Source organism: Opisthocomus hoazin, chromosome 5, assembly GCF_030867145.1.
Source record: "Opisthocomus hoazin isolate bOpiHoa1 chromosome 5, bOpiHoa1.hap1, whole genome shotgun sequence".
Taxonomy (NCBI): Eukaryota; Metazoa; Chordata; class Aves; order Opisthocomiformes; family Opisthocomidae; genus Opisthocomus; species Opisthocomus hoazin.
This window is the reverse complement of record NC_134418.1, coordinates 79,373,637-79,396,715: the sequence shown is the minus strand read 5'-3', so window position 1 is coordinate 79,396,715 and position 23,079 is coordinate 79,373,637. Positions and strand designations below refer to the sequence as shown.

At 40.6% G+C, this 23,079-nt stretch overlaps 1 protein-coding gene across 6 annotated transcripts in view; it reads right to left on the bottom strand.

The window, feature by feature from the left end:
• LOC104334543 (coagulation factor XI) overlaps positions 1-23,079 on the bottom strand; it is a 41,842-nt gene that overhangs the window by 4,212 nt on the left and 14,551 nt on the right. For 3 of the 6 annotated variants that reach the window (XM_009940188.2, XM_075421872.1, XM_075421875.1), the window contains 3 exons: positions 22,895-22,990; positions 21,122-21,261; positions 19,362-19,716 (listed from right to left, as the gene is read on the bottom strand). In XM_009940188.2, coding sequence (XP_009938490.1) covers positions 19,561-19,716; positions 21,122-21,261; positions 22,895-22,990 — 392 coding nt within the window. In that variant the 3' untranslated portion in view covers positions 19,362-19,560. Of the gene's footprint in view, positions 1-19,359; positions 19,717-21,121; positions 21,262-22,894; positions 22,991-23,079 lie in introns of those variants that run through there. The other 3 variants (XM_075421874.1, XM_075421873.1, XR_012764102.1) reach the window with 3 other exon arrangements.

Genomic DNA, 23,079 nt, shown 5'->3' with positions numbered 1-23,079 from the left:
CATAGAGGTGGCCTCGGCCCATCGATCCAGCCTGTCCAGATCCCTCCACAGAACCTTCGTACCCTCGAGCAGATCGACACTCCCACCCAACTTGGTGTCTTCTGCAAACTTATTAAGGGAGCACTCAATCCCCTCATCCAGATCGTTGATAAAGATGTTAAACAAGACTGGACCCAAAACTGAGCCCTGGGGAACACCACTCATGATCGGCTGCCAGCTGGATTTAACTCCAGTCACCACCACTCTCTGGGCTGGGCCATTTAGCCAGTTATTTGATTTACCAATGAAACTTGCTAAAATTGCACTGAAGTTTGACCTGAATATTTTTTTATGTTTGGTTCATCTGCTAAGGGATAAAACCAATTATTCACACAGCTTTACTCAAAACAGTTCTGTTGGCACCATAAAGTGTGATTAACTTTCCAAAAATAAAAAATGAGTATTTTTTCCCTCAGTTCCAAAGACCTGACATAACCCCCACATTTCATGAGAAACATGCACATCTTCAGTCCCTGAGTGGTTCCCAGGGTAATAAGATATATCTGGTTTACACAGTGACAAAGTCCTACAAATAACTAAGAGTTTCAGCCCAGTGAAGCAACCAAACAGCCACTTACCAGAAGAACAATCTTCAGACAATAGTCACCCCACCTCTGACCTCTCAGGTTACAGGACCCCGAACCCACCCAGATCCCCCTGCTACCTTTTTTTCCCCCCATCTCTGTCTTCTTGTTTTTATCTCTTCACTATCCCTCGACGTCTCTCACAACACAGCCTCCATCATGGAGATGGGACTACACAACCAGAGCAAGACCTTGAACCAGAGCTGCAGAACTGGACCTACACAGACATTTATCAGAACTTTTCAAAGAAAAGTCTAGGAGAAAAAAATTCTGACTAAATAACATGAACTAGAAGGTAAACTATGTTTTATGCCCATTGTATTTTCTTTCACTTCAACTAACCCACCCTCTTCTCTCCCAATCCTAAATTCCTCCTCCTACCTTAAATTGTGTATATATTTAACACAGTTTGGTTATAGTCAGGACACTCGGTCCTACTTAGCTTGGTATTTGGTCTCTCTGTGTCAGATTTGACAAAGGGCTTGTGTACCTGAAAGTCTGTCCCAATTTTTCACGTCTATCTGTTTGTCCAAGAGCGTCCATCAGATCATCTTAAAAAATCTCATCTCTTTTACATTGTCCCTTCATTGTGTACAACATGTAAACAAGAGACAGGGCAGGAACCAATAACTTACTTCTGCCTCCCACTGGCCTAGGGAGAGGAACTTCTCATCTCTCCTCCTTCACACTCTTTGATTCATAGTCACCATCTACGACGAGCAAGCGAGAGCATTTCTCCCGTGACATGTTTAGGATGTGCCTCACAGAAATCAGACACGTAATTTTGAACTCCTTCTGACTAGGAGGACATGGATCCCATCTCCTGCTTTCCAAATGGGTGCTCTTATAACAAGGTTGTTGCCCATCATTGCCACTACGAGAAGCAGCAGCAACCCCCGTTTGTGACCAGGGAATTTCTCATGGGAATTTCTCTCCACAGGCAGGCTCTTTAAGTGTGAATTTTTCACAGTTCTTTGATATAGGTTCCTCAAGCACATCTAAGGTTTTTGTTAAACCTAAGCCTTGCTGAGGGGCCCTCAGCTTCTGTCAGGACAGAGTGGCTTCTAAAGCACTTCATTTTTGTTTATCAAGGTGTAAGTAATGGGAAACCAGTTCCACCCATCCACAGCTCTCATTCTGAACTTCTCAGCGCAATGTCTGTTTTCCTGTAAAGGACTTTATTTGGCACTCAGATTTTTAATTAATTATCAACTGTCATTGCAAACCATCAACCTCTTTTGCAAACACTTCAATGACCTTTTTTATTGTGCTAAATAGCAGGAAAGTTTTGTTTCTCAGTCAATAACTGAAAAAGAATACATCTTTCCTATGCCTGTTATACTTTCAAGAAACTATTTACTGATCAAGGCAATCAAGGTGAATTCATCAAGGGATTTAGATTACTAATACTTAACTGAAACAATTCCAGATGCAGAAAGTAAATTCAACTGAATTTGAGACTGCAGAATCAGGGCCTGATTTGTCACAATTGTTTATATAAATTATAATCTTAATTATAGCCAAAAAGTTGTCTATTAATAAGTACACAGGGTGCACCCTGCCGCAACTGTGATCTACTATGGGCAGGTCTCAGAGCCTGAATCACAGATGTCCCAATATTTGGTGTTCCTCTGAAAGCTGGAGTCCTGGTGTGAGAACTGCTTCCATGAAAACAATACACAAGTACTGCCTCGCATTTAGAGTTACCAGGTAAACATATAAACATGAACATATAACAGATTGCAAATTAACCAAATTCAAAATGAAGAAAGCAGTAGTATTTGATTTTAAAACCAGCCTTAGTATTTTGGTATTCTTTTTCCCTTGTGCTAAGAAATGAAACAATCTTTGCCCTATTTTCAACCTGCCCTAGTCTGCCATTCTGTAGGATAATGAAAAAGAACATCATTTTAAGTGGTAGCCTTGAAAATTGTGCTTATTCAAGCTTAAATTTTCTACCTCAGGTTGTAATAGTCAAGGACTTCCCACATCCCCAAGAGTATCTTCAGGAAATTCGGCACTTTGAAGCTAAAACAGACTCCAGAAATATCAAAGAAGTCGAGAAAGGCTGAAAAAACGCAGTTCTTCATACATTTGATCCCTGTCATGGTCAATTAAGATTTGATTAAGAAGGGAACAAACAACTCTGATATTTTAAATTTGTAACTGTCTGTTTCTTCCACTAGCAAAGAAAGAAACCTAGGAACCCAAGGAGAGACTGTAAAAAGGAAGGAAAGTCTGTGTCTTCCTGCATGTTTATGTAAATAGGTAGCTTGGGTGAATACAACTACTCCTTTCTAAGCAAACATACTTAATTGTAATTCAGATACGATCCCACATTTGGCAAATAAAATGTGAATTCATTAGTGGAAGGACAGCTTTCTGTACGGCATAGCTGGGGAATATTCAAATAGACTAATTGCAGAATGTGTAATTCCAAGGGATTTGTAAGGGAAACAGATATCTAAGTAGTGAGAGTTCAATTATCGCACTAAGAATCACCATCTGGGTTCCTCTCTCATATGATCAGAAAGACTTTGGAAAAAAGCAGGCTGCTTAACTCCTGGTTGGAAGATGCAAGACCTCTTGCTTCATTTACAAAACCAAACACTCACATGAGCAAACACAAAACCAAAATCCCACACCCATCCAGGACCTTTTTTCAGTGCTTCTTATAGCTGCTGTTTGTCCACAGGTCCTATGTGACAGAAAGAACAACAGCCAACACATATATAATCTGTTGTTTTTGCTGAAAAACACTGGGTTTGGGTTTTATGTATCTTTTGGTACATGTAGATTTATGTAAAGATAACAAAGCAAACAGAATACATCCTTTGGAGTCACTTTGATTTCCAGCCCTGGCACCCAACAGTTTTTGCATTATCATTCACATCTCTTGTTATTGTGTTGATGCTAGAGAAGGGAAGGGATCTCAGCGCTTGTGTTGCTGAGTCCTGTGTGCCTGTACAGCTGTCACCAGGATGTCAGATACGCTGCAAGCCACAGGGCTGTGCACAGAAGGGGGGAAAGTCAGGAGAGAAGTGTGCTAGTCTTTTTTCAGATGTTCACGCAATTGCCTCTGCAATTCTTCCAGGAGAGAAGATCCTCAAAAAGATGGTCTGTTTTAGCACTACAGTGGTGGAGCTTTCTTAAAAAATAAAACTCTCTCTGGAGGACTGAGAAGAGATGGGGACTTTTTGACAAGAAACACAGTTTTTGCTTAAAATGATGAGGTAATTTCCAAAGCTGAAATGCGCAGACAGAACTGGCTGGCTTCAGGGGGGGTGGTGAATAAATGAGACAGAGATGGGGATAGGTGATGTTAAGAGTGTGACTCTGATAAAAAAAAAAAAAAAAAGTGGGGAAGGGGGAGGGGGAGAAAAGTACTTTCACTGAGAAAACTAGATAGCTGTAAGATGTAGCATACCTTGAAGTTACAACTTGTATGATGTCACATGGCTGTTGCTACATTTACTCATATAGTTAAAATCATTTGCTGCTAAAAGTAAATAAGGATCCCCAAAAGCTTAAAAGAGCCTTTGAAAAACTCTGAGAAAGTAAACAGCCATAAATAAGCCATCCAAAATTGGTAGGTATTTAAAAACCAGTCTTGTATTAATGTATAATGTATTTAGGAAACATGTCTAGATTAAATGAAGACCAAGAATTTATGCTGCAGATCTTTTTACTGAGGTGGTTATTTCCAAGGCATCTATCAAAGGAAAATAGTTTTAAACAAGACATTATGGCAGTGCTAAAAATACTATTCAAAATACAGTTTAGAAAGAGAACACCCATGTGATGAGTTTTTCTAGACTAAGCCACTGTTCCAAAGAAGTTTAAAAAGTAATCCCCTGATAATTCACATAGTCTTGTAACAAACCTCTAAGATTTCTTTCTAATACTATCAGAAATGTTACATAGCTGAATTTTGTTATTATCTTTAAGCATGCTTAGTGAAATGAAATCACCAAAAAGCCCTCAAAAACATCTGTTTCGCAATCTTCTTTTCTAACACTAACTTCAGTGCTGCTAAATCTCATTAAATTCTCACAAGTCTCATAATTATCTTTTGGACTTTTTCTCTTTAGGCATAAGTATAGATAAAGGATAAGCCAGCAACGTCAATACTACATCAGATCTGAGGGCCCCACAAGCACTTCCAAGCTCCCACATTCAGGAAGGGCAGCCCAGGTTCAGCTTGTGTCCGGGTGAGACCTGAGGACCAACCATTCCCCTCCCACCTACTGAAGACCTGGTCCTAGCCTCAAGTCCAAGGACTCTGTTTGTCATATTCAAAGTTTCTTCATACTTTTGAAGACTAGGTAGTCTTAACACATTCATCTGTACTTTTAATGATGCACTAAATCTCAGAAAAGTTTTTCATGGTCTTCCCACCCACAAAGGAAAATACCTGAAATTAGGTTTTCAGAGAAGATGGCTGTCCCTAGGTCAGGTACAAAAAATACCTTGGAGAGATATGGAGACTTTGAGCTAATATCCATTAGGTAAATGTTATACCATACCTAGTGAAGTGTTTACTCTAGCACAGACTCAAAAAACTTAAGAGTATTACTAATACAACCTGGTGAAATAGAGCTAGTTCCTCTGTAGTCAGGCAGCTATTGATATAAATTTCCTGATTTCCAAAGGCAAGTTAGGCTATCAAGAACAGAAGAGATAAAAACATGTGTAACTGAGGACATATGCTATACCACTCAGGAACAGATTTAATTCATGCCTCTCTGAATTCTTAAAAATGTTTCTTGCACTTCAATGTACTACAACAGCTAGCAAACACTCATTCAGCTAAATGAACATCCAACATCCTCAGCCAACACAGACAAGGTCTGATAAAAGACAGAAGCTCTGCTGAATAAGTAATGATGAAAAATCATGTGCGGAGAAAGACAGCTGATAAAACCACTCTGGAATGAAGAGAAACACTTACCAAGCACAGCTTCTGCTTACTTGTGGAGGCAGTGGGGGAGGTTCTGCTTTGTAGGCATGCTCCTACGGTGCAATTTAGCACCACGAATCAGCATCCGAGCTCTGAATAAGCACCAAAACAAAACGAGCAAGAACTCTGTTGCATTAGGACTAGGCTGAATCCAGGCTAATTAGCCTTGCTTTCAGCAGAGCTAATTTACTCTTGGAGAGCACCAAATTGCTCCCAGACCCCGGGCAGGGCCTTTGCAGCACACAGGACTGCCCACGGCACCACCCAGAAGTTCCCTTTCCTTGTCGTGAGTCCCAACCTGTTCAACTCTGCACCAGCCACTTTTATAGTCAGAAGACTTTGCCTCTGAGGTCTCTCCGGCTGGATTTTTTAGCTTAGTGTGTATGGATCATCTCAGCAACAACTGAAACGCTCTGACCCTCAGGGTTGAGAGGCCATGACATCCATTTCATTCTTGCAACATCTCAAGGCTGTTTTTCAGACAGGAAAGAAAAGGAAAAATCTTCAGAAGAAACTGCAAGTAAAAGGTGGATGAGGAGAATGTAAATGTTGCTGTGGCTGAAATACAGCCAGGACAGTTAAAGTTGGCATCTGTACACTTCGAAAAAGTGCCAGAGCAACCACAAGCAGCAGTGTTCCCTTTTTGATCTTCCTTGAACTTTGAACATCCATTGGTAGAGTATAATTTGTACCGCTACTCTTTCATTTTCTCTCTGTGTTATATATTTTTGTATATCACCTTATAGTGCTGATTGATGGAATCAGGCCTTTGTATTTCCTCTCTTTTTAAAGTATTGCTTTTTCTTGTGCTTATGGAATAGGCCAAAACGTCCAAATAGTCCAAAAGTCAGCAGTACTTCATTTTCTCTTTTTGCTTGCCTTATTGTACCTTTGCACACTTCAACTGCCAAAGTATATTTAGCTCTCCCAGTCTATCCCTGTTCTTTTTTCTCATTGGTAATTTTTTTGGTGTAAGTTCTTTCATCAATCTTCCCTGGAGCCATAAATTTTAATCTTTTCTGTGGTTTAAAATTACACTGGAAGGCCCAGTCTTTCTGCCTGCACTGCACCAGCACATCTTCCAGTTTCTCGTCACGCCTTCCCTGATGTCAAAGAGGTCTGCTGACCTCCCATTTCATCTTTAACAAATAATTATGTCAGCAGACACTTATTTAATCCTCTCACACAAAGATTTTTTGCTACCCTGTTCACTTTCTCTGTAAACTCATACAGTGAGGGGAAAGCGACTTCGCCTTTATGGTACAAACAACATTTCTGATAACACAAAAAAAGGGTCTTTGAGGTGAGGATGCTGGTGCCAGGAGACAAAGTGGTGATAAATACAAATGTAGAAGATTGAAAGGTTATTTAATGCAGTGATGTAGGCTTGTATTCTTGCAACTACATGAATATATACTGAAGGAGGAATTTATCAGAGACCACAATGGCTTAAGAATCCTATTTACCAAATAAAGACTATGTAGTCAAAGCTGGGACCTGACAGACACACTGAGAATCTGACTTTCCACACACGTCACCCAGGTGTGGGGTTTTTTTTCCTTCTGCCAGAAGTCAGCTGTGAACAGCGTCACTGTCTATGCCTCCCGTGCCTCTGGTGAGAGCCGTTCTCAAGCAGGCTGTGAGACAATCCACGAGGGAGAGGCTAACCCCCATCAACAGGCAGCTGCTTCATGATACGACATTCAGAACTGTCTGGCCTTTATGACGCCATGTTGTGATTGAAAATTCAGGCTTTCATGTTACAAAACATTCCAACTTCTTTTCACTTAGAGTCTTTGTACAAGTAAATCTGAATTTAATCATGAGAAATGACTGAATGACATCAAAATTTTCAGAATACTTAATTTAGTCAAAAATACGATGATGTTTTTTCAATGGCTTGATTTGTCCAGTGGCCTGAAAAATTAAAACTTGTTAAAAAAAAATCGACCTCAAATGTTAACACTAACTTCATATCAGATGAATACTTTCCTAATATGCATAATGTCATAATCTTCATTAGAAATGTCTGCAGTCTTAAAACAAAGAACATCCAAAAATCCTTTGTGTTTTATCTTTATTTTCTGCCTTACTAACATAACTACAGATCACAACAGCAAAAGCTCTTACAATGCCATATCTGGAAGAGTTATCAGGTACACTCATTTGACTAATATCTCCCTGCATACTTAGTCTCTACTAAGAGATTTCTTTCTTTGTACTTCTCTTGTGCTTATAACTTTAATAGGTAGTCTCTCAAAGTGAAATTGGTCCACAGCTGTTATAAAGCTGTCTGGGCTATACATTCACTCTACAAACACCATAACCCATTTTTGCTGTCTCTACCATGCTTAGAGAAGCCTTTGTATTCATGGGGAATGTTTCATACACTAAACGTTAATGAAATGGAAAATGGAATGATCCCAACCAGTAAAAAATGTCTGTTGACTGTACATTACAGAGATGCATAAGGAACACTGACCAAAACAGCAGACCTGTTATTTACACAACTGACCATAGCATCTGAAACACAAGTCCACTATCCATCTCAGCATTATACCTCCATAAGGTGTCAGCAGGTGATTTTAATGTTGATAGTTTACTGTACATTCTTACCCTATTTCCAAAGAAAAGAAAATACATGGTGCAGTCACTTTATTTTCTGAAAAAGAAATTAATATATGCTTACGCAAAACACCTCTACATTTATCCTCTGCATTCTTCTGTCATTTCACTCTCATCTACATAGAAATAATTCAATTTCCTATAGAATTGCCTATTTTATGATGGTCTAGAAAATCTACTTGTTTCTTTTGTTCCTGCAATCTATCATAAGGAAATATAACTGCCCCTCTATTTGAAACATCATTTTTACCTCATCAAAAGTCCTTCACTGCCCATCCAGCTGGTCTTAAAACATTTTGTAATGCTGTAGTGATGAATAAAACAAGAACCAAAGTGATAAAAGTTAGTGAATTGAGCCCTGCTCATGGAGTACCCAAGTCACGTCCAGATGTAGATTTCTTCAGACTTGGGGGAGTGTCCCCCATATGAGGTCAAGTCCAACAGTTAAGCTTAGTGCATTCATCATGACTGGTTATCTTGTAACACTTAGTACTACCAAGAAATTATGTTCTTAAGGGCATACTAAATCCTTTCCGTTAAGTTCATAGGTTATAATCTAGAATTTTGGTCAAATAAATCAAATGGCATGTGTTAGATGCGTTATAAAATATCCTTTTACACTGCATCAAAACCTACACCAATAAATGTGCTGCTTTCGTGTCACATGCGACTGTAAGTCATAAGGTTCTGAAAGAAATTAATTGAAAAATAAGTGTCTCACCAGGCAGGCATGAGTCATTTTGTCATGGGTATCCCTTGTGTTCACACAATGCATTTAGGAAACATGAGTTATCTTTCTCTAATCTTGTCTGCCCTGAAACATTGTAAATGGTCATCACAGTGTCACAAGTGCACCCGTGAAACATCACAATTACGATTCTCTCCATCAACCAAAGCACAGAAAGAACAGCTGAAAATATAGCTATAATTTCCTAATGATGAAACAGTATTGTTATTTACTTTGGAGACTTCCCCCACTCAGGTCAGAGCAAAGAAATGCAGAGAGGTATCACAAGCGATGGTCTTGAAGCAAAGAAAGAATTAGTGACACACTCCAAACAATCAGCTCTTTCAAATCCCTTCTTTAATTGTAAGATTACCCTACCCATCTCTTTTCCAAGTGTGCTTCTCCCAGGGCAACTTTATCTATACCTATAGGTCTGGACAGTGTTGATAAAGAAAGTTCAGTTCTGGAATCTCACGGTGTATCACCTGTGGCCTGTCTACCAAGAGAGTTCTCGGGTTTGGAGTATTTCAACGGTGTGCGTTGACCTTTGGGGAACCAATGTCATTGACTTCAATCATTTACAGAAGTCTGTGTTATATTGAAAAAAGAATGCAAGAAGTTCAGGTCATATTTTGCTCAATTTATGTTCTGGTGGAACGTGTGGCCTACATTTCCAGTTCAGGAGATTTACCCTTCATCTTGTCGAAAGGTTTACATAGTAGTGTCAGTGCCACACGTGTGACAGCTGTGAGTCAGATCTCTGAAAGCAATGAAAAAAAGCTTTCATATCAGGAGGATTTTTTTTTCAGAAAAACTGCTTACAAATACTAATGGTAGCTTGTAAGCCTCTAGGATGGCCATAGGTCATGTTTTTTAGCTTTTTTCCCTGCAACCACAAGAGACAGAAATGTATTCTTTATGTTTAAAGGTGACCTTCCCACTCAGTGCTATGAATCTAGTAGCTGCAACTTTAAAAGAAATAGAGAACATGGGACATTCTGTATAAAATTAAAAAATAATCAATACCAACTGAGTGCAAATCATTATACGTTGATATCAACTGTGTTTATGAACGCACTATGAGTTCTTTATTTTACCAATGTTTTGTCATTCAGTAGCGCCTGGAGGCTAACTGAGATGAGTTTCCATTGTGTTATGCAGAGAGTTCAGAAGCAACAAAAACAAGGAGTGGTTTTCTTGTTTTCAGTCAATGGCTAACAATACTGCAAACTGAAGTCCTGTTACCGCCTTGGGATAGCATTCTATTTTTTCCTTGCATGCATCCATAACCCAAGGTAAATCTCCGTTTACTTACGACATACCGAAAAAATCTTCCTGTAGGCAAAAGGGAATGCACCACACTCACACATTCAAAATTTATTGCTAGTCAAGCTAGTCCACATTGCCTAATTAACACAGAAAAGCTTCATTAATAATACAGGAAAAATTGCTGTAGAAAGATAATAGCCTTTCCTACTACGTACCCCTTTTCTCTGGTGCGTTCTTACTCTTCCCATGTCCACTTAGGTCCTAAGGTCAATGGTTTCAGGCTTCCCTGAGAGGATCTCAGGGAATCCCTGAGGTGATTATCCCTGAGAGGATCTCAGGGAGATGGGGAGGGTTGGGGTGTTGTGTGCACAGCAAACTCCAGCAAGATCAGTCCTTCACTGGGAGGAGCATGATGTTCATGATGGGGATCCCAATAGTCCACTTGAAATGATCTTTTCATGGTTTTTATCACAGTCTGCTTCTTTCTCATTTCTTCCCAGCTGAAGTTTGAAAGATGGTCCCCCCAGCCCTGTTACTCCAGGGGCCTCTTTTTTGTTGCACGTTGCTTCCCTGAGGCTCTTTGGCCTTTACCACAGACGGTTTCCGACTGCTCAAGCTAAAGCAGGTCAGGCAGCAGCCACTGACCACTGCGCAACTGTTACACCAAGCTGCAGCCAGCTGCGGCCGAGGCACAGACAAGCGCCGAGTCCCTGCACTGCCAGGTCTGTGCGAAGCCTGGTGCTTTGTCCTGGTAATGGCAAAAAACATGTTCACTGGGCTAGCACAACTAGTTCATGTCTTTATACCAGTCACATTCAGGCCTATTTTATCTTCTCATTTTTCTTGATTCCTTTTCCTTTATTACAACTTAAAATGGACTTGAGCTTTCCAAACAAAAAAATCTGCAGGGAAGGCAAATAAGCCTATAATAAAAGATTCTGTTTCTTGCAGGAGAATGAAAGGACTGAACCAGCTAAAGATTAGGTAAAAAAAAAAGAGGAAACATACATACATTCTTCTGATAATATTTAGAGTTGAAAAGTCACATGCATTACAGAAAAAAACCCAGACCTATGATTTTGTATTGCTGATGTTGATCACAGGCAGCAGGAAAGGATTGTCCAGTCCACCTCCCTGAGCAAGGCAGGTTCTGTCACACCACAGTGTAACCTAGCCCTAAATGCTTCCAGCCAGGGAAATTCCACAATTTCCTTGACTGCCTCCTAGCCACCGCTTCTCTTCCCCAGACAGTTTTTCTGAGCAACCTTCTTGCTGTAATTTAAGTCAATTAGTTCTTCTTTCATCCACAAATATCTCTAAAACTTTGGTTTGTTCACTGATGCACATAAAGAACATCTCTCTCCTCCTGCCTGACTGGTGCAAGCTTTACGAAGATCAACAGCCATTTTGAAACAATAGAAGTGTAGGAGAACAGCAAGACAGTATTTACCCTTCTGCTATTCAACCTGTCATACCCCGGACATCATTCTGCATGGTCCCCTTTGGCTGTGTCCAGAGCAAATGTTGGAGACCAGCAATTCAGATTTTCATCCCTGTCCAATCCTGAGCAATTTATCCATTTTGGACAATCTCACTATAGATTTTTCCAGACACGAATATCTGACAAAGGAATTCTCAACATCTAGGCATATTTTTGGTGGTAAGAACTGGTCATGCATTATTAAAGTACAGTCTAAATTTGCTTTCAGATTATAATGTGCAGTAGTGTGTGAGGGCCAGGCTCATACATAGCTCCCCAAGCTGAGGTTTCCCCCAGCTGTATCTCCCCCAGCTTGCTGAATCAGGTCCAGAGAACCATGCTGTGGCCAACTTGGCCTCAAGCCGAGCTCCCCGGAATGAGTGGATATGCTCAGGGCCATGGCAGTGGCTTTCAATGGTTTTGATGCCTATGTATTAAAAATGTGACATACCATGGGTTTCCACAGGCAGGGAGCTATGGGCAAACAGCACTTGCTTAGCTTGATTTCATCAGTCATCACATCCTACTGTCTCTTAATATCCCTGTGCCACGCAGAAAAGTGGAGCTGAACATATCCACTGTCTTTGAACAATCTAAGTTCTACTCATGAAGATGCTGATTTAGTTATTTACTATTATTTTTCACCTATAGGAATGAAAATATAATTTTTAGATCTACTAATCATACTTACTCTTATGAAAGCCATACTAGAACTTCATTTTCATAGCTACTAAACACAAGACAAATTAGAGCAAAAGTGCCACCTAGTGACAAAACTATTGAAAGTTATTTTAAAATACATGAAAACACTTCTCTTTTTCCCTGAAATTTTAGGCTAGCATGCAGTGAATGTTAAAGAAATCAGAGGCTTACCAAGACCTGTACAAACCTTTCCATAGATATCTAGAATACCTTTACTGGAAAAAAAAATATAAAATCTCTTTATTCCATTCCTTTTTCATGTTTATAGTTATTTCAGTGCTCCCACCAGCCCATTCTGCCCATCTTAAAGTTTTTGAGTCTTTGAAGTACAAAGTTTTGGGTTATGTAAACTCAACCAACATGAACCATGTAAATTTTTTAGTAAAGTTTTATTAACTGCTCACCACAGTCGTCCCAACAAAAGAGTTCAGACAAGTGGCTGCATTCAATGACAACCATGAGTTCAAGGCTTGAAGTCATCTGCCAAAACAGCCAAATCCCAGGAAGCCCAGAAGACAGAAGGAGCTCTAAAGCTGACATACCTTTGTCTTTTGCCTTCTACACCTTCCCCCTGTCCCCCATGGAATATCACTGCTCCTCCCTCCTTCCCCAGACATATTAGGTGATCTGTTGAGTATGTCTTCTTCCCTACTCAATGTGTTGGGCAAAAGTTCAAAACTAAAATACTCATGATGCTTAAAGCTCTTAAATGGTGAACTATGCACAGGACAAGAGAATCACTCACAGTGCAGAAACAGAAAAGCTTCAGAGGTGCTGTAGATCATGTTTCAATAAGAAGTACCTTCCATAAGCAGCACTGAGCCAACGGGAATGATTGAAAAAGTGATGCTGTAGTAGGGACATGCAATGCAATGGACCCCAGGGAGAACACATCACCCATTTACATCCCAGAACAGTGATCTCTCCAGATTTCCTATGATGATAATTCAAATCACACCATTCTTCACACTACTGTATGTGACTTTCGGGGGCAAAAATGGGCAAAGAGATATAATCAGGAGACAAAATCTACCAGACGGCAGAATCAGTGGAGAAAGGTGTGGAAGTGCCAACATGAAGCTGACAGTTCAGAGTGGTACACACACGCGGAGCAGCAAACTGTAGCAGAGGTGTGTGTGACAATAAGCTCAGGTGTCAGTGCAGCACAGTCACGTCAGGGCAGGAAAGATTATTTAATTCAGTGACAAGGAAAAACTTCATAGTGGTAAAGATCCCTGACCAATAGAATGCCTTGTGCAAAGTGACTGTAGAACATTTGTGGCTAGAGAAACTCTAGTCATGAACGCTACAGGAGCTCTTAATTGTGCATGAGGGCAAGATGGTGCACTACTTAATCTCTGAAGAACTTCTCCAGATCTCTTTTCTAGGATCCTATGAAAATCAAGAAACTTTGAGAAGATGCAAAATAACTAGTTTACATCTCCTAATGGAGGTTGGTTTTGGAGATCTCCTAATGAAGATTTGATCTCCTAATGGAGACTGGTTTACACAACTCTCACAAAGAAATGTCTTGTAACATACAACATTCCACGGCAACGCCAATAGATCTATAAATATCTATAACGTGATTTACTACACAAAGACCACAGGAAAAAACAATAAATTTACTATTCCAGGAAATGCTTAACTATAAATATGTACTATTTCATGTCTACTATTATTGCTCAGAGGCAAATTAATATTGCCTATTTGAAGTGGAAATGCATTTTAAATATATTACAATATAGATACTTCAAAAACAAAATGTGCTAGCAATAATTTTCCAAAGAATCTTCCATATATTCTGGAAATTAAGAATCCACATTTTAATTCAACAGAGTGAGTTCTCGTGCTATGAAGACTGCCATCATGAATTATTTTCATTCCAACTAGTTCCTCATTTTTCAGCATGACATACATTTTTCGTTACAGCAGAAGAATAACTTTTTCACAGAACAAATAAAACTTATACTAAAAGCTTATACCAAATTGTTCCCTTCCCCTCTTCTGGGGAAGCAGAGAAAATGGACATACTTGGTGATTTCTCTGCATCTTTACTGTAAGAAATCTTAATTCTCCGGGGCAAAAGAAATGAGAGGCTTCATGTCTTCTTGTTCCCAGCCCAGGTCACTTTCAAATAGATGTACTTCAGCCTCAGTCATTAGGCAAAGCATCAGCAGTGGTAGGAAACACACTGCATCACCAGTTTAACGAGAAGCTGGTTTTGTTCGGTTCACGATTCATTAAAATGACTACAGACAAGACTATTACAAGTTAAAGGGTCCACTTGAGCAGCACCACAGTATGCTGTACTTCACAATGAACTAATTGCTCTCCAGACTATCACAGCACGTATAAAGTGTTTCATCTGTGCCTAGACAAGACTGTAAATTTCTGAGATCAGGGACCTTGTTTGTACAAAATCTGAGGACAGACTGGTGCTATTCAATGCAGCAGCAGTGCTTGCCTCCTGCAAGATTTCTGCCCATCCAGGCTAAGTAAGCTTACGAGCTTCATTGATTTTCAGTGTAACTAAAGAGCTGAATATAAGACACCGCCACGACACTTGCCATTAATCAAAGTAACAACTAAAGCACTGATGTTTATGTTGCGTAGCAACATAAACAGAGGCAGATTTAAAGGATAAGGTCAGGCTTTTCTTTAATGAGATTGAGATAGGTTTTGTGGTTGTTGGTTTTTAAAAATTAATTTTCCTCATGGAGATAGAGGAGAAGGGAGAATAAATAAAGGTTATAAAGTGCCTCTCATTTAGTGCAAGTTACCTATTCATACCAGAAAGCCTAAGCAACATAATACTTAATAACACCAACGTGTTTCTATCTTTGAGTCTCAATGAATTACATATTATGCCCTTGTACAAATCCACAGAGAGGTCAGATGTTCCCTCATGTAGTTCTTCTTAAACGAAGTCACAAGGAGTTTGTACAGCTACCAGAAACTCCTGCATTCTCCACAGAATATCTATTCCTGTTACTTGCTTTCACCTATCAGGAATGTGTTATGGATGAACAGACAACTAATACAAAACCTCACTGAAGAATATCTGCTCTAGGTGAAAATATATTGGAATAAGGTATTTTACCTGGTCAACAGCTGCTCAGGAAGGATGTATGTGGTCATTGGGATCCGTTATCCTTTCCACAGGAACAGCAAGTCTCTTTTGGTATATTGCTGCCACCAGGTATGTCTCTGAGCAACAAAACATGGAGCTCCAGAGGTCTACAGAGCACTAATGAGCTGCCATTTCCCTTCATTACTCCGGTAGCCACAAGCCAGAAAGCCTCATAGCACAAAATCAAAAAAAAGAAAAAAGCAAAAAAAAAAGAAAAGTAGGCCTAAGAAGAACCTCCTTCCTTTGTTGGATGCAGGAGGAAACAGTGACAAAGGATGAAGAAAAGGCTGAGGTACTTAATGTCTTCTTTGCCTCAGTCTTTAACAGCAATACCAGTTGTTCTCAGGGTACCCAGCCCCCTGAGCTGGAAAGCAGGGATGGGGAGCAGAATGAAGCCCCACAATCCAAGAGGAAATGATTAGTGACCTGCTACACACTTAGACACACACAAGTCTATGGGGCCATACGAGATCCCCTCAATAGCACTGAGGGAGATGGTGAAGTGCTCACCAAGCCACTTCCAATAATTTATCAGCAGTCCTGGCTAACCAGGGAAGTCCCAGCTGAATGGAGCTTAGCAAATGTGATGCCCATCTACGAGAAGGGCCAAAAGGAGGATCCCAGGAACTACCTGTCAGTCTGAGCTCTGTGCCAGTAAGGTTATGGAGCAGATCGTGTGGAGTGCCCTCATGTGGCACATACAGGACAACCAGGTGATCAGGCCCAGTCAGCACGAGTTTATGAAAGGTGGGTCCTGCTTGAGTAACCTGATCTCCTTCTGTGACAAGGTCACTGACTTCAGTGCATGAGGAAAAGGCTATGAATGTTGCCTACCTAGTTGTTAGTAAAGCCTTTGATACAGTTTCCCACAGCATTCTCCTGGAGAAACTGGCTGCTCATGGCTTGCATGAGCATACACTTTGCTAAAGAAAAAACTATCTGGATGGCCAGGCCCAAAGAGTTGCAATGAATGGAGTTAAATCCAGCTGGCAGTCAGTCACAAGTGGTGTTTCCCAGGGCTCTGTATTGAGGCCACTTCTCTTTGATATGTATATCAATGATCTGGATGAGAGGACCAAGTGCATTCTCAGCAAGTTTGCAGACAACATCTTGCTGAGTGGGAGTGTTGATCTGCTTCAGGATAGGAAGGCTCTACAGAGGGATCTGGACAGGCTGGATCGATGGGCCAAGGCCAACTGTATGAGTTTCAAGCAGGCTAAGTGCCAGGTCCTGCACTTGGGTCACAACAACACCATGCAACGCTACAGGCTTGGGGAAGAGTGGCTGGACCTGGCGGTGTTGGTCGACAGCCGGCTGAACATGAGCCAGCAGTGTGCCCAGGTGGCCAAGAAGGCCAACGGCATCCTGGCTTGTATCAGGAATGATGTGGCCAGCAGCAGCAGGGCAGTGATCTTGCCCCTGTACTCAGCACTGGTGAGACCCCACCTGGAGTACTGTGTTCACCTTTGGGTCCATCACTACAAGAAGGACATTGAGGTGCTGGAGCGTGTCCAGAGAAGGGCAACGAGGCTGGTGAAGGGTCTAGAGAACAAGTCTGATGAGGAGCAGCTGAGGGAGCTGGGGCTGTTTAGTCTGGAGAAGAGGAGGCTGAGGGGAGACCTTATCGCTCTCTACAACTACCTGAAAGGAGGTTGTAGTGAGGTGAGTGTTGGTCTCTTCTCCCAGGTAACTATCAATACGACAAGCGGAAATGGCCTCAGGTTGCATCATGGGAGATTTAGATTGAATGTTAGTAATAATTTCTTCACCGAATAGGTTGTCAAGCATTGGAACAGGCTGCCCAGGGAGGTGGTGGAGTCACCACCTCTGGAGGTGTTTTTTTAAAAGACGCATAGATGTGGAGCTTAGCGACATGGATTAGGGATGGACTTGGCATGACTTGATGATCGCAAAGGTCTTTTCCAACCTAAACAATTCTATGATGCCATGTTACCAGTTTGACATTGCATATGCTCTTTTGCAAACAGACAGCTTGAGTATTGGCAGACGGGTATTTTGGATGGTCTCCTGATTCTTCTTTAGAGAGTTTCAGTCTCTGTTTTCATACTGAAGCAAGTCCTTTGTTTCTTCAGCAGCTTTTTTCTAGCTGTCTTCATTCCTTCCCCATGAGGACAGAACCACATTTGAATGCCACGAATCTTTTCTTTTTTGCTGTTTTCTCTATTTTCTCCTACTCTTTCCCAGTCCCTTATTTAAGTCTCTAGGTTTTTGACAACATGTCTGAGGTTTGCTGATATTTTAAACCAACTGTGGATTAAACAGAGCATGAAAACGACATTGACCCATACCTTTATCTCCTATTCTGGGCAAAAAGTCCCAGCACAGTGATACACCTTCCCTCTCCCCCTTGAGCCAATCCACTCAACCACATGCCAGACTTTGCCCGTTGGCTCTCTGAACATCTACAGCTGGCCTGGGGACTCCCAGAGCGGGAGACCTTCAGCACTGTGCACCACCGGCAAAACAAGCCCATGGCCCCGGGAGCCCACTGCAGGGCAGAGGGAAGGCAGAGCCCTTCGTTCCCGAGATGTGCCTGCAGCAGCACCGTTCCCTCTCCCCTCCTGTTACCTTTGGACTCTTTTCACCCCTGCTTTGAATTTTGATTCTTTAAAGAGTAAACAAGCAAAACCAAACCCCCAGCCTTTGAAAACAGCTTTGGAATTTCAGGTGTGTTGACTGCGGTCAGCTTAGCACCGCACACCCCAAGAAGCACTCTGATTCCAGGGGCTCTTCGGACACTTAGGCACAGCCTCAACTTTTTCTAAACTTGTAGATGTGGAATTAAGTTTTTCCTCAGTGTCAGCTGCAAAGAAATCATCGAAAAAATTAAATGCAGAAGTCATTTTCAGCAGCTTGATTGTTTTCTTCCATAAATTTGATATGTTTAATTTCTAATCTTCATGACCTCATTTATTCACAAAGCCAGTCCTGCTGTCTACCTCCACAACATACCCAGCATGGGTGCATGGTAATTATGAGCAGCGCTCCAGAACATGTTTTCTGCAATTAAGGTACTGTGGATGATTAGGAAACAAGTCCATGAAGTTTGGCAAAGGCAAAACGCTAAGTCCTCTGCCTTCCTTTCCGATTTGATGTGAAATGCTGCCTTTTACTATAGGAAAGTAATAAATTTTTGACCGCTGTTTCTCACACTAGTGTTAATTTTGTCTATAAAACATATTTTCTACCTCACACAAAATAAGGAGAAGGATAAAAGGAAAAAAGGAGAAAAAAGGAAAAGGAGAAAGCCGTTTCTTTAAGCAAGGAAAGCTAGGGAACTGGAAGATAAAAATCCATTGTACTAAAGACCAATGACATATGATATCTCTAAAGCGGATTATTCTTTAACCAGCTTTCTGGATATTCTGCTTCAGGGGAAGTAGACCCACATTATCATTTTTATCACTAAACTTTCAACAGAAATCAGAATAACGTCAGTGAAAGACCGCATTGTTACCATACTTGCAAAACTGTTGCTGAAGAGCTTGCCAAGGCCTCTGGTTTTGTTTTCTCTGTTAGTACTGCCACCTTTGTGGCTGATTTCCTAGGGAAACGAGGTTTATACAACTTTATAGGTTCCTCCCTGCCTCAGCTTCCCTTCCCCAAGCCCCTTAGTAAGTTTGCAGCAGGTTGGCACATCTCAGCCAAATTTGGACAAGGGAGGGAGCTCTTCATTGCCGCTTTCAAACCTCAGAAGTGAGGAGCAATTCTCAGCTCTCAGGTCCATACATGCCCTGTAACCTCATCCCCTCCATTTTATGCTAGCAAGGACAGAAGAAATCAATGGTTCAGACCTATTCTTTTTTTCTGCCAAATCAGTGACCACAGAGTTTATTTTTATTACTGCTTTTTATTTAGTAATAGCAAAATTCGTTCATTCCTGCTTTTCTACTTTTTAAATCAAGTCTTCTACGTTCCAGGCTAACAAGAAGCACCATTTAAAAAACGCTAATACACTTCATCCCATCGCTCCTAGGGTTATTACTCCACATCACTTTGAGCCAGTAGGTAACTCCCATGCTACGTGGTTTTTTCTAGAATCCAGTCTGAATATTCAGCAACTTTTGTGTAGACACCGGGCTGCCCGGGGCGAGCGCAGCCTTCGCCCCAGCTGGTGATGCCCACCAGGTACCACACCTCCTCGTGCCTGCACGACAGTGGCCCTCCTGAATCCCCCTGTGGCACAGGAGAAGAAGACAGAAGACAGAGCATGCAAGGAAGAGCTCCCGAGTAATTCTCTCGCAAAGAAAGCCTTGATTAAAATCAGCATCATTCAGCGTTAACACCAGAAAACGGCCTAGATTTCACTTATGCTTAAGGCTGATTAACAGAGTACTGAAGTAGGTTTTCTGTTTATCTAGTAAATTGACTTTTAAATACTTTCCAGTCATTGCAAATAATCTTCACTTCCCATGAAGGTTCAAAGCTACCAGTTGGGGGTTTATTGGTTTTGTATTTATAATTTATCTACATACACCGACTTAAACCCCAATGAAGACTACACACCCAAGTGAGAAAAATGGTAAATTTGCCAACGTTTTCACTTATGACCTTGGTTTTAGTACGCCAGCCTCAGTTCTCTACATGGCCCATCTTGTTTGAGTGACTCTGTCACCCTCAGGATAAAACACCTGTCTCTCTTCTTTTCCTGTTCCTAACTGATCCTTCTAAACGTAAGGTTCTTTAGTGTAGCTGTTATGCTGAGACAATAGCAAGCATGTTATTTTTATGAAACAGCATCTCCTGGTTCTGGTACACTGTGTCAGGCAAAGAAAGCTCAATTAGCATAGAGGAAAAATTACTTCCCAGCTCCTAGTATTTTTATACCTAATTACTTAATACCGATCATAGTAACGGTAAGATTTTAACATAAGAATGTTAACTGTTAAATAACTAAAGTAAAAATACTGCATTTAGTAGAGAATTTAATTTTATTAATCAGATTATTTTCTTCCTGCATTAATTAACTCAGAACATTTAAATTAATGGAAGTGCATGGGTTTAGACACCAGCAGATAATTTAGCTCACTGAACTCGCGCTATTGTGACATTTTCAATTCTAATAGCAAACAGACCTGTCTGCTCAGGTTGTCTTTAGCTTTCAACTCCCCATGCATTTTAATAGCACTGCTAGCACCCTCCCTTCTGGTTTGCAGACAGCGGATGCTTTAAAATAAGCTTTCATGTCAAGAAAAAAAACCTTCACATAGAAAATCTGCTTTTATTGGAAGAAATGCTTTGAGAAACTACACTTGCTCTCATTGGATTCCTGATACTCTGAAAAAATACTGATTTATTGCCTAAATGGAATTTACATATATATATATATATATAAACACACACACACACACACACACTCAGAGTTCCTCATCCATGGAATCTATCCCTAAAGATTTCAATGTCAAGTGTTATTTACATACCTCGATTTTCAGTGCACTGGACATGCAAAAGTGAGAGGTTAATCAACAGCTCTATTGATAACCATTTTTTTCTAATGGCAGTTAAAAATAATTACAGTAATCAATTATATATTTGAACAAATGGTTGGAAAATACAACTACACGCTACTTCTTTTCATTACCTTACAAGCATCCCTTCCACCTTCATCATAGCCAGCACAGACCACTTTTTCACCTATTCTGCGCTTCCGGTACCTTGCCTGGCATTCTTCTTTGGACATCAGGGGAACAGTAGCCTTCTGAAGAATATCTTCTACACGACCTATGTCATAGGTGGTACGAACAGAGAAACGTTTGCCTCTAGCAAAATAAAAGTCAAAATTAAACTCTAGAAATCCCCATATGGTGGTGTTACAAAGTTGGAGGCCACTGCTTTTACAGTGTTGTTAGATGTTCGTTGCACTGATTTTCCTTTTTTTGTGTTAGTAAAAAACGTGAATTGTCTGCTCATTTGAATGTTTTTACAGTGCCATTTTATGTTTTGTGACTGGGCAAGCTGCAAAACTCCCTCGTGATTTGCAATAAATCATTGCACGAGTACGGCTTTCAGGACATTGGTCCTTGAAACCTGTCCTCCCATTAAGAGCATTGCGCTGTGTTATTAACAGTTTGGGTTTTGTAATGTGTTACAATCAGTTTGGAACCTCCCAGTTACCAAATCTGCGCTGCTCCACGCCCTAGTAGTTTACAGGATTGAGAAATTTGCGCATAGAGTAAATAAGAATATTTGAGAGCAGCCTTTGCTTAGAAATTAACACAAGAAATTAGCCTATACAATATCTGCCTAAATTTGTTAGATTTCGTCTTCAGGTAGGAAGGTGTACAAAGGAAAGGACACTGTTTAAATTTGCGGTGGTGGTGTATATACACACACATAATTATGACTTATATAAATAAATAAATAAGCACATATAAAACCAGACTTTGATAATTAACAGCTACTTGGCCTACCTCCATATAAAATCAGAGTTCAAATCCTATCTACTATTAAAATGCAAAGGTCAACGGCATTGTTTATAATCAACCTTCAGAATCATAAAAGCAACATACTCCAATCTGTGATTTCTAAAGTCATATGAATGCAATCACATTAAAAAAAAAGTATGGGTTTCACAGAATCACAGAATCACAGAATAGTAGGGGTTGGAAGGGACCTCTGTGGGTCATCTAGTCCAACCCCCCTGCCGAAGCAGGGTCACCTACAGTAGGCTGCACAGGGTCTTGTCCAGGCGGGTCTTGAATATCTCCAGAGAAGAAGACTCCACAACCTCCCTGGGCAGCCTGTTCCAGTGCTCCGTCACCCTCAGAGGGAAGAAGTTCTTCCTCATGTTCAGACGGAACTTCCTGTGCCTCAGTTTGTGCCCATTGCCCCTTGTCCTGTCACTGGGCACCACTGAAAAGAGTTTCGTCCAGACTGTAATTCAAAACCTCACAAATCAGTGATAAGTCTGTTGGCTTTTTGCAGCTGGGAGCATGAAAAGGAGCGTGCGTTCCAGACATACACTGGGTTTTGCCAGTATATTAAGCTACAATATAAGAAGAGTATTTGAGGGCTGTACAGCATATACTTAAGGCTGCATTCTTACACATTTCAAACTACTGAATCAAACAATTTATAAATATCTAATGTTTGTGTCAGAGCCCTGAATTATTAATGATATATTTCATACATCTTTCATATATGTTTTCTGATGTCTTAATAGAAGTAGATTCTAATTGAGAATTATCTTACAGTGCTGGCCAGATAGCAAAAATGGTAGCCAAGAACACGGCAGAATATTCTTTCAAAAAAGAAGGGGATATTCTTTGGAAAAAAAAAAGGGGGGGTTGGAGTTTTTTTCAACTACATGAATTTTTTAAACACGATATCTCACTATTTCAATAATTTTCTGTACCTTTTTCTTTTCTGTAACCCCATCCAATTACCCAACAGTCAGTATAGAGTACGTTAGCATCTTCTTTTGATGGCAGGCAAATAGGTAGCTGAAGATCTAAAATATAATTAAAAATATCAGTTTGACCAGCAGAGACAACTGTAACATCAAGGTTTTGTGGGCACCTCCGTGACCCCTGATGATAG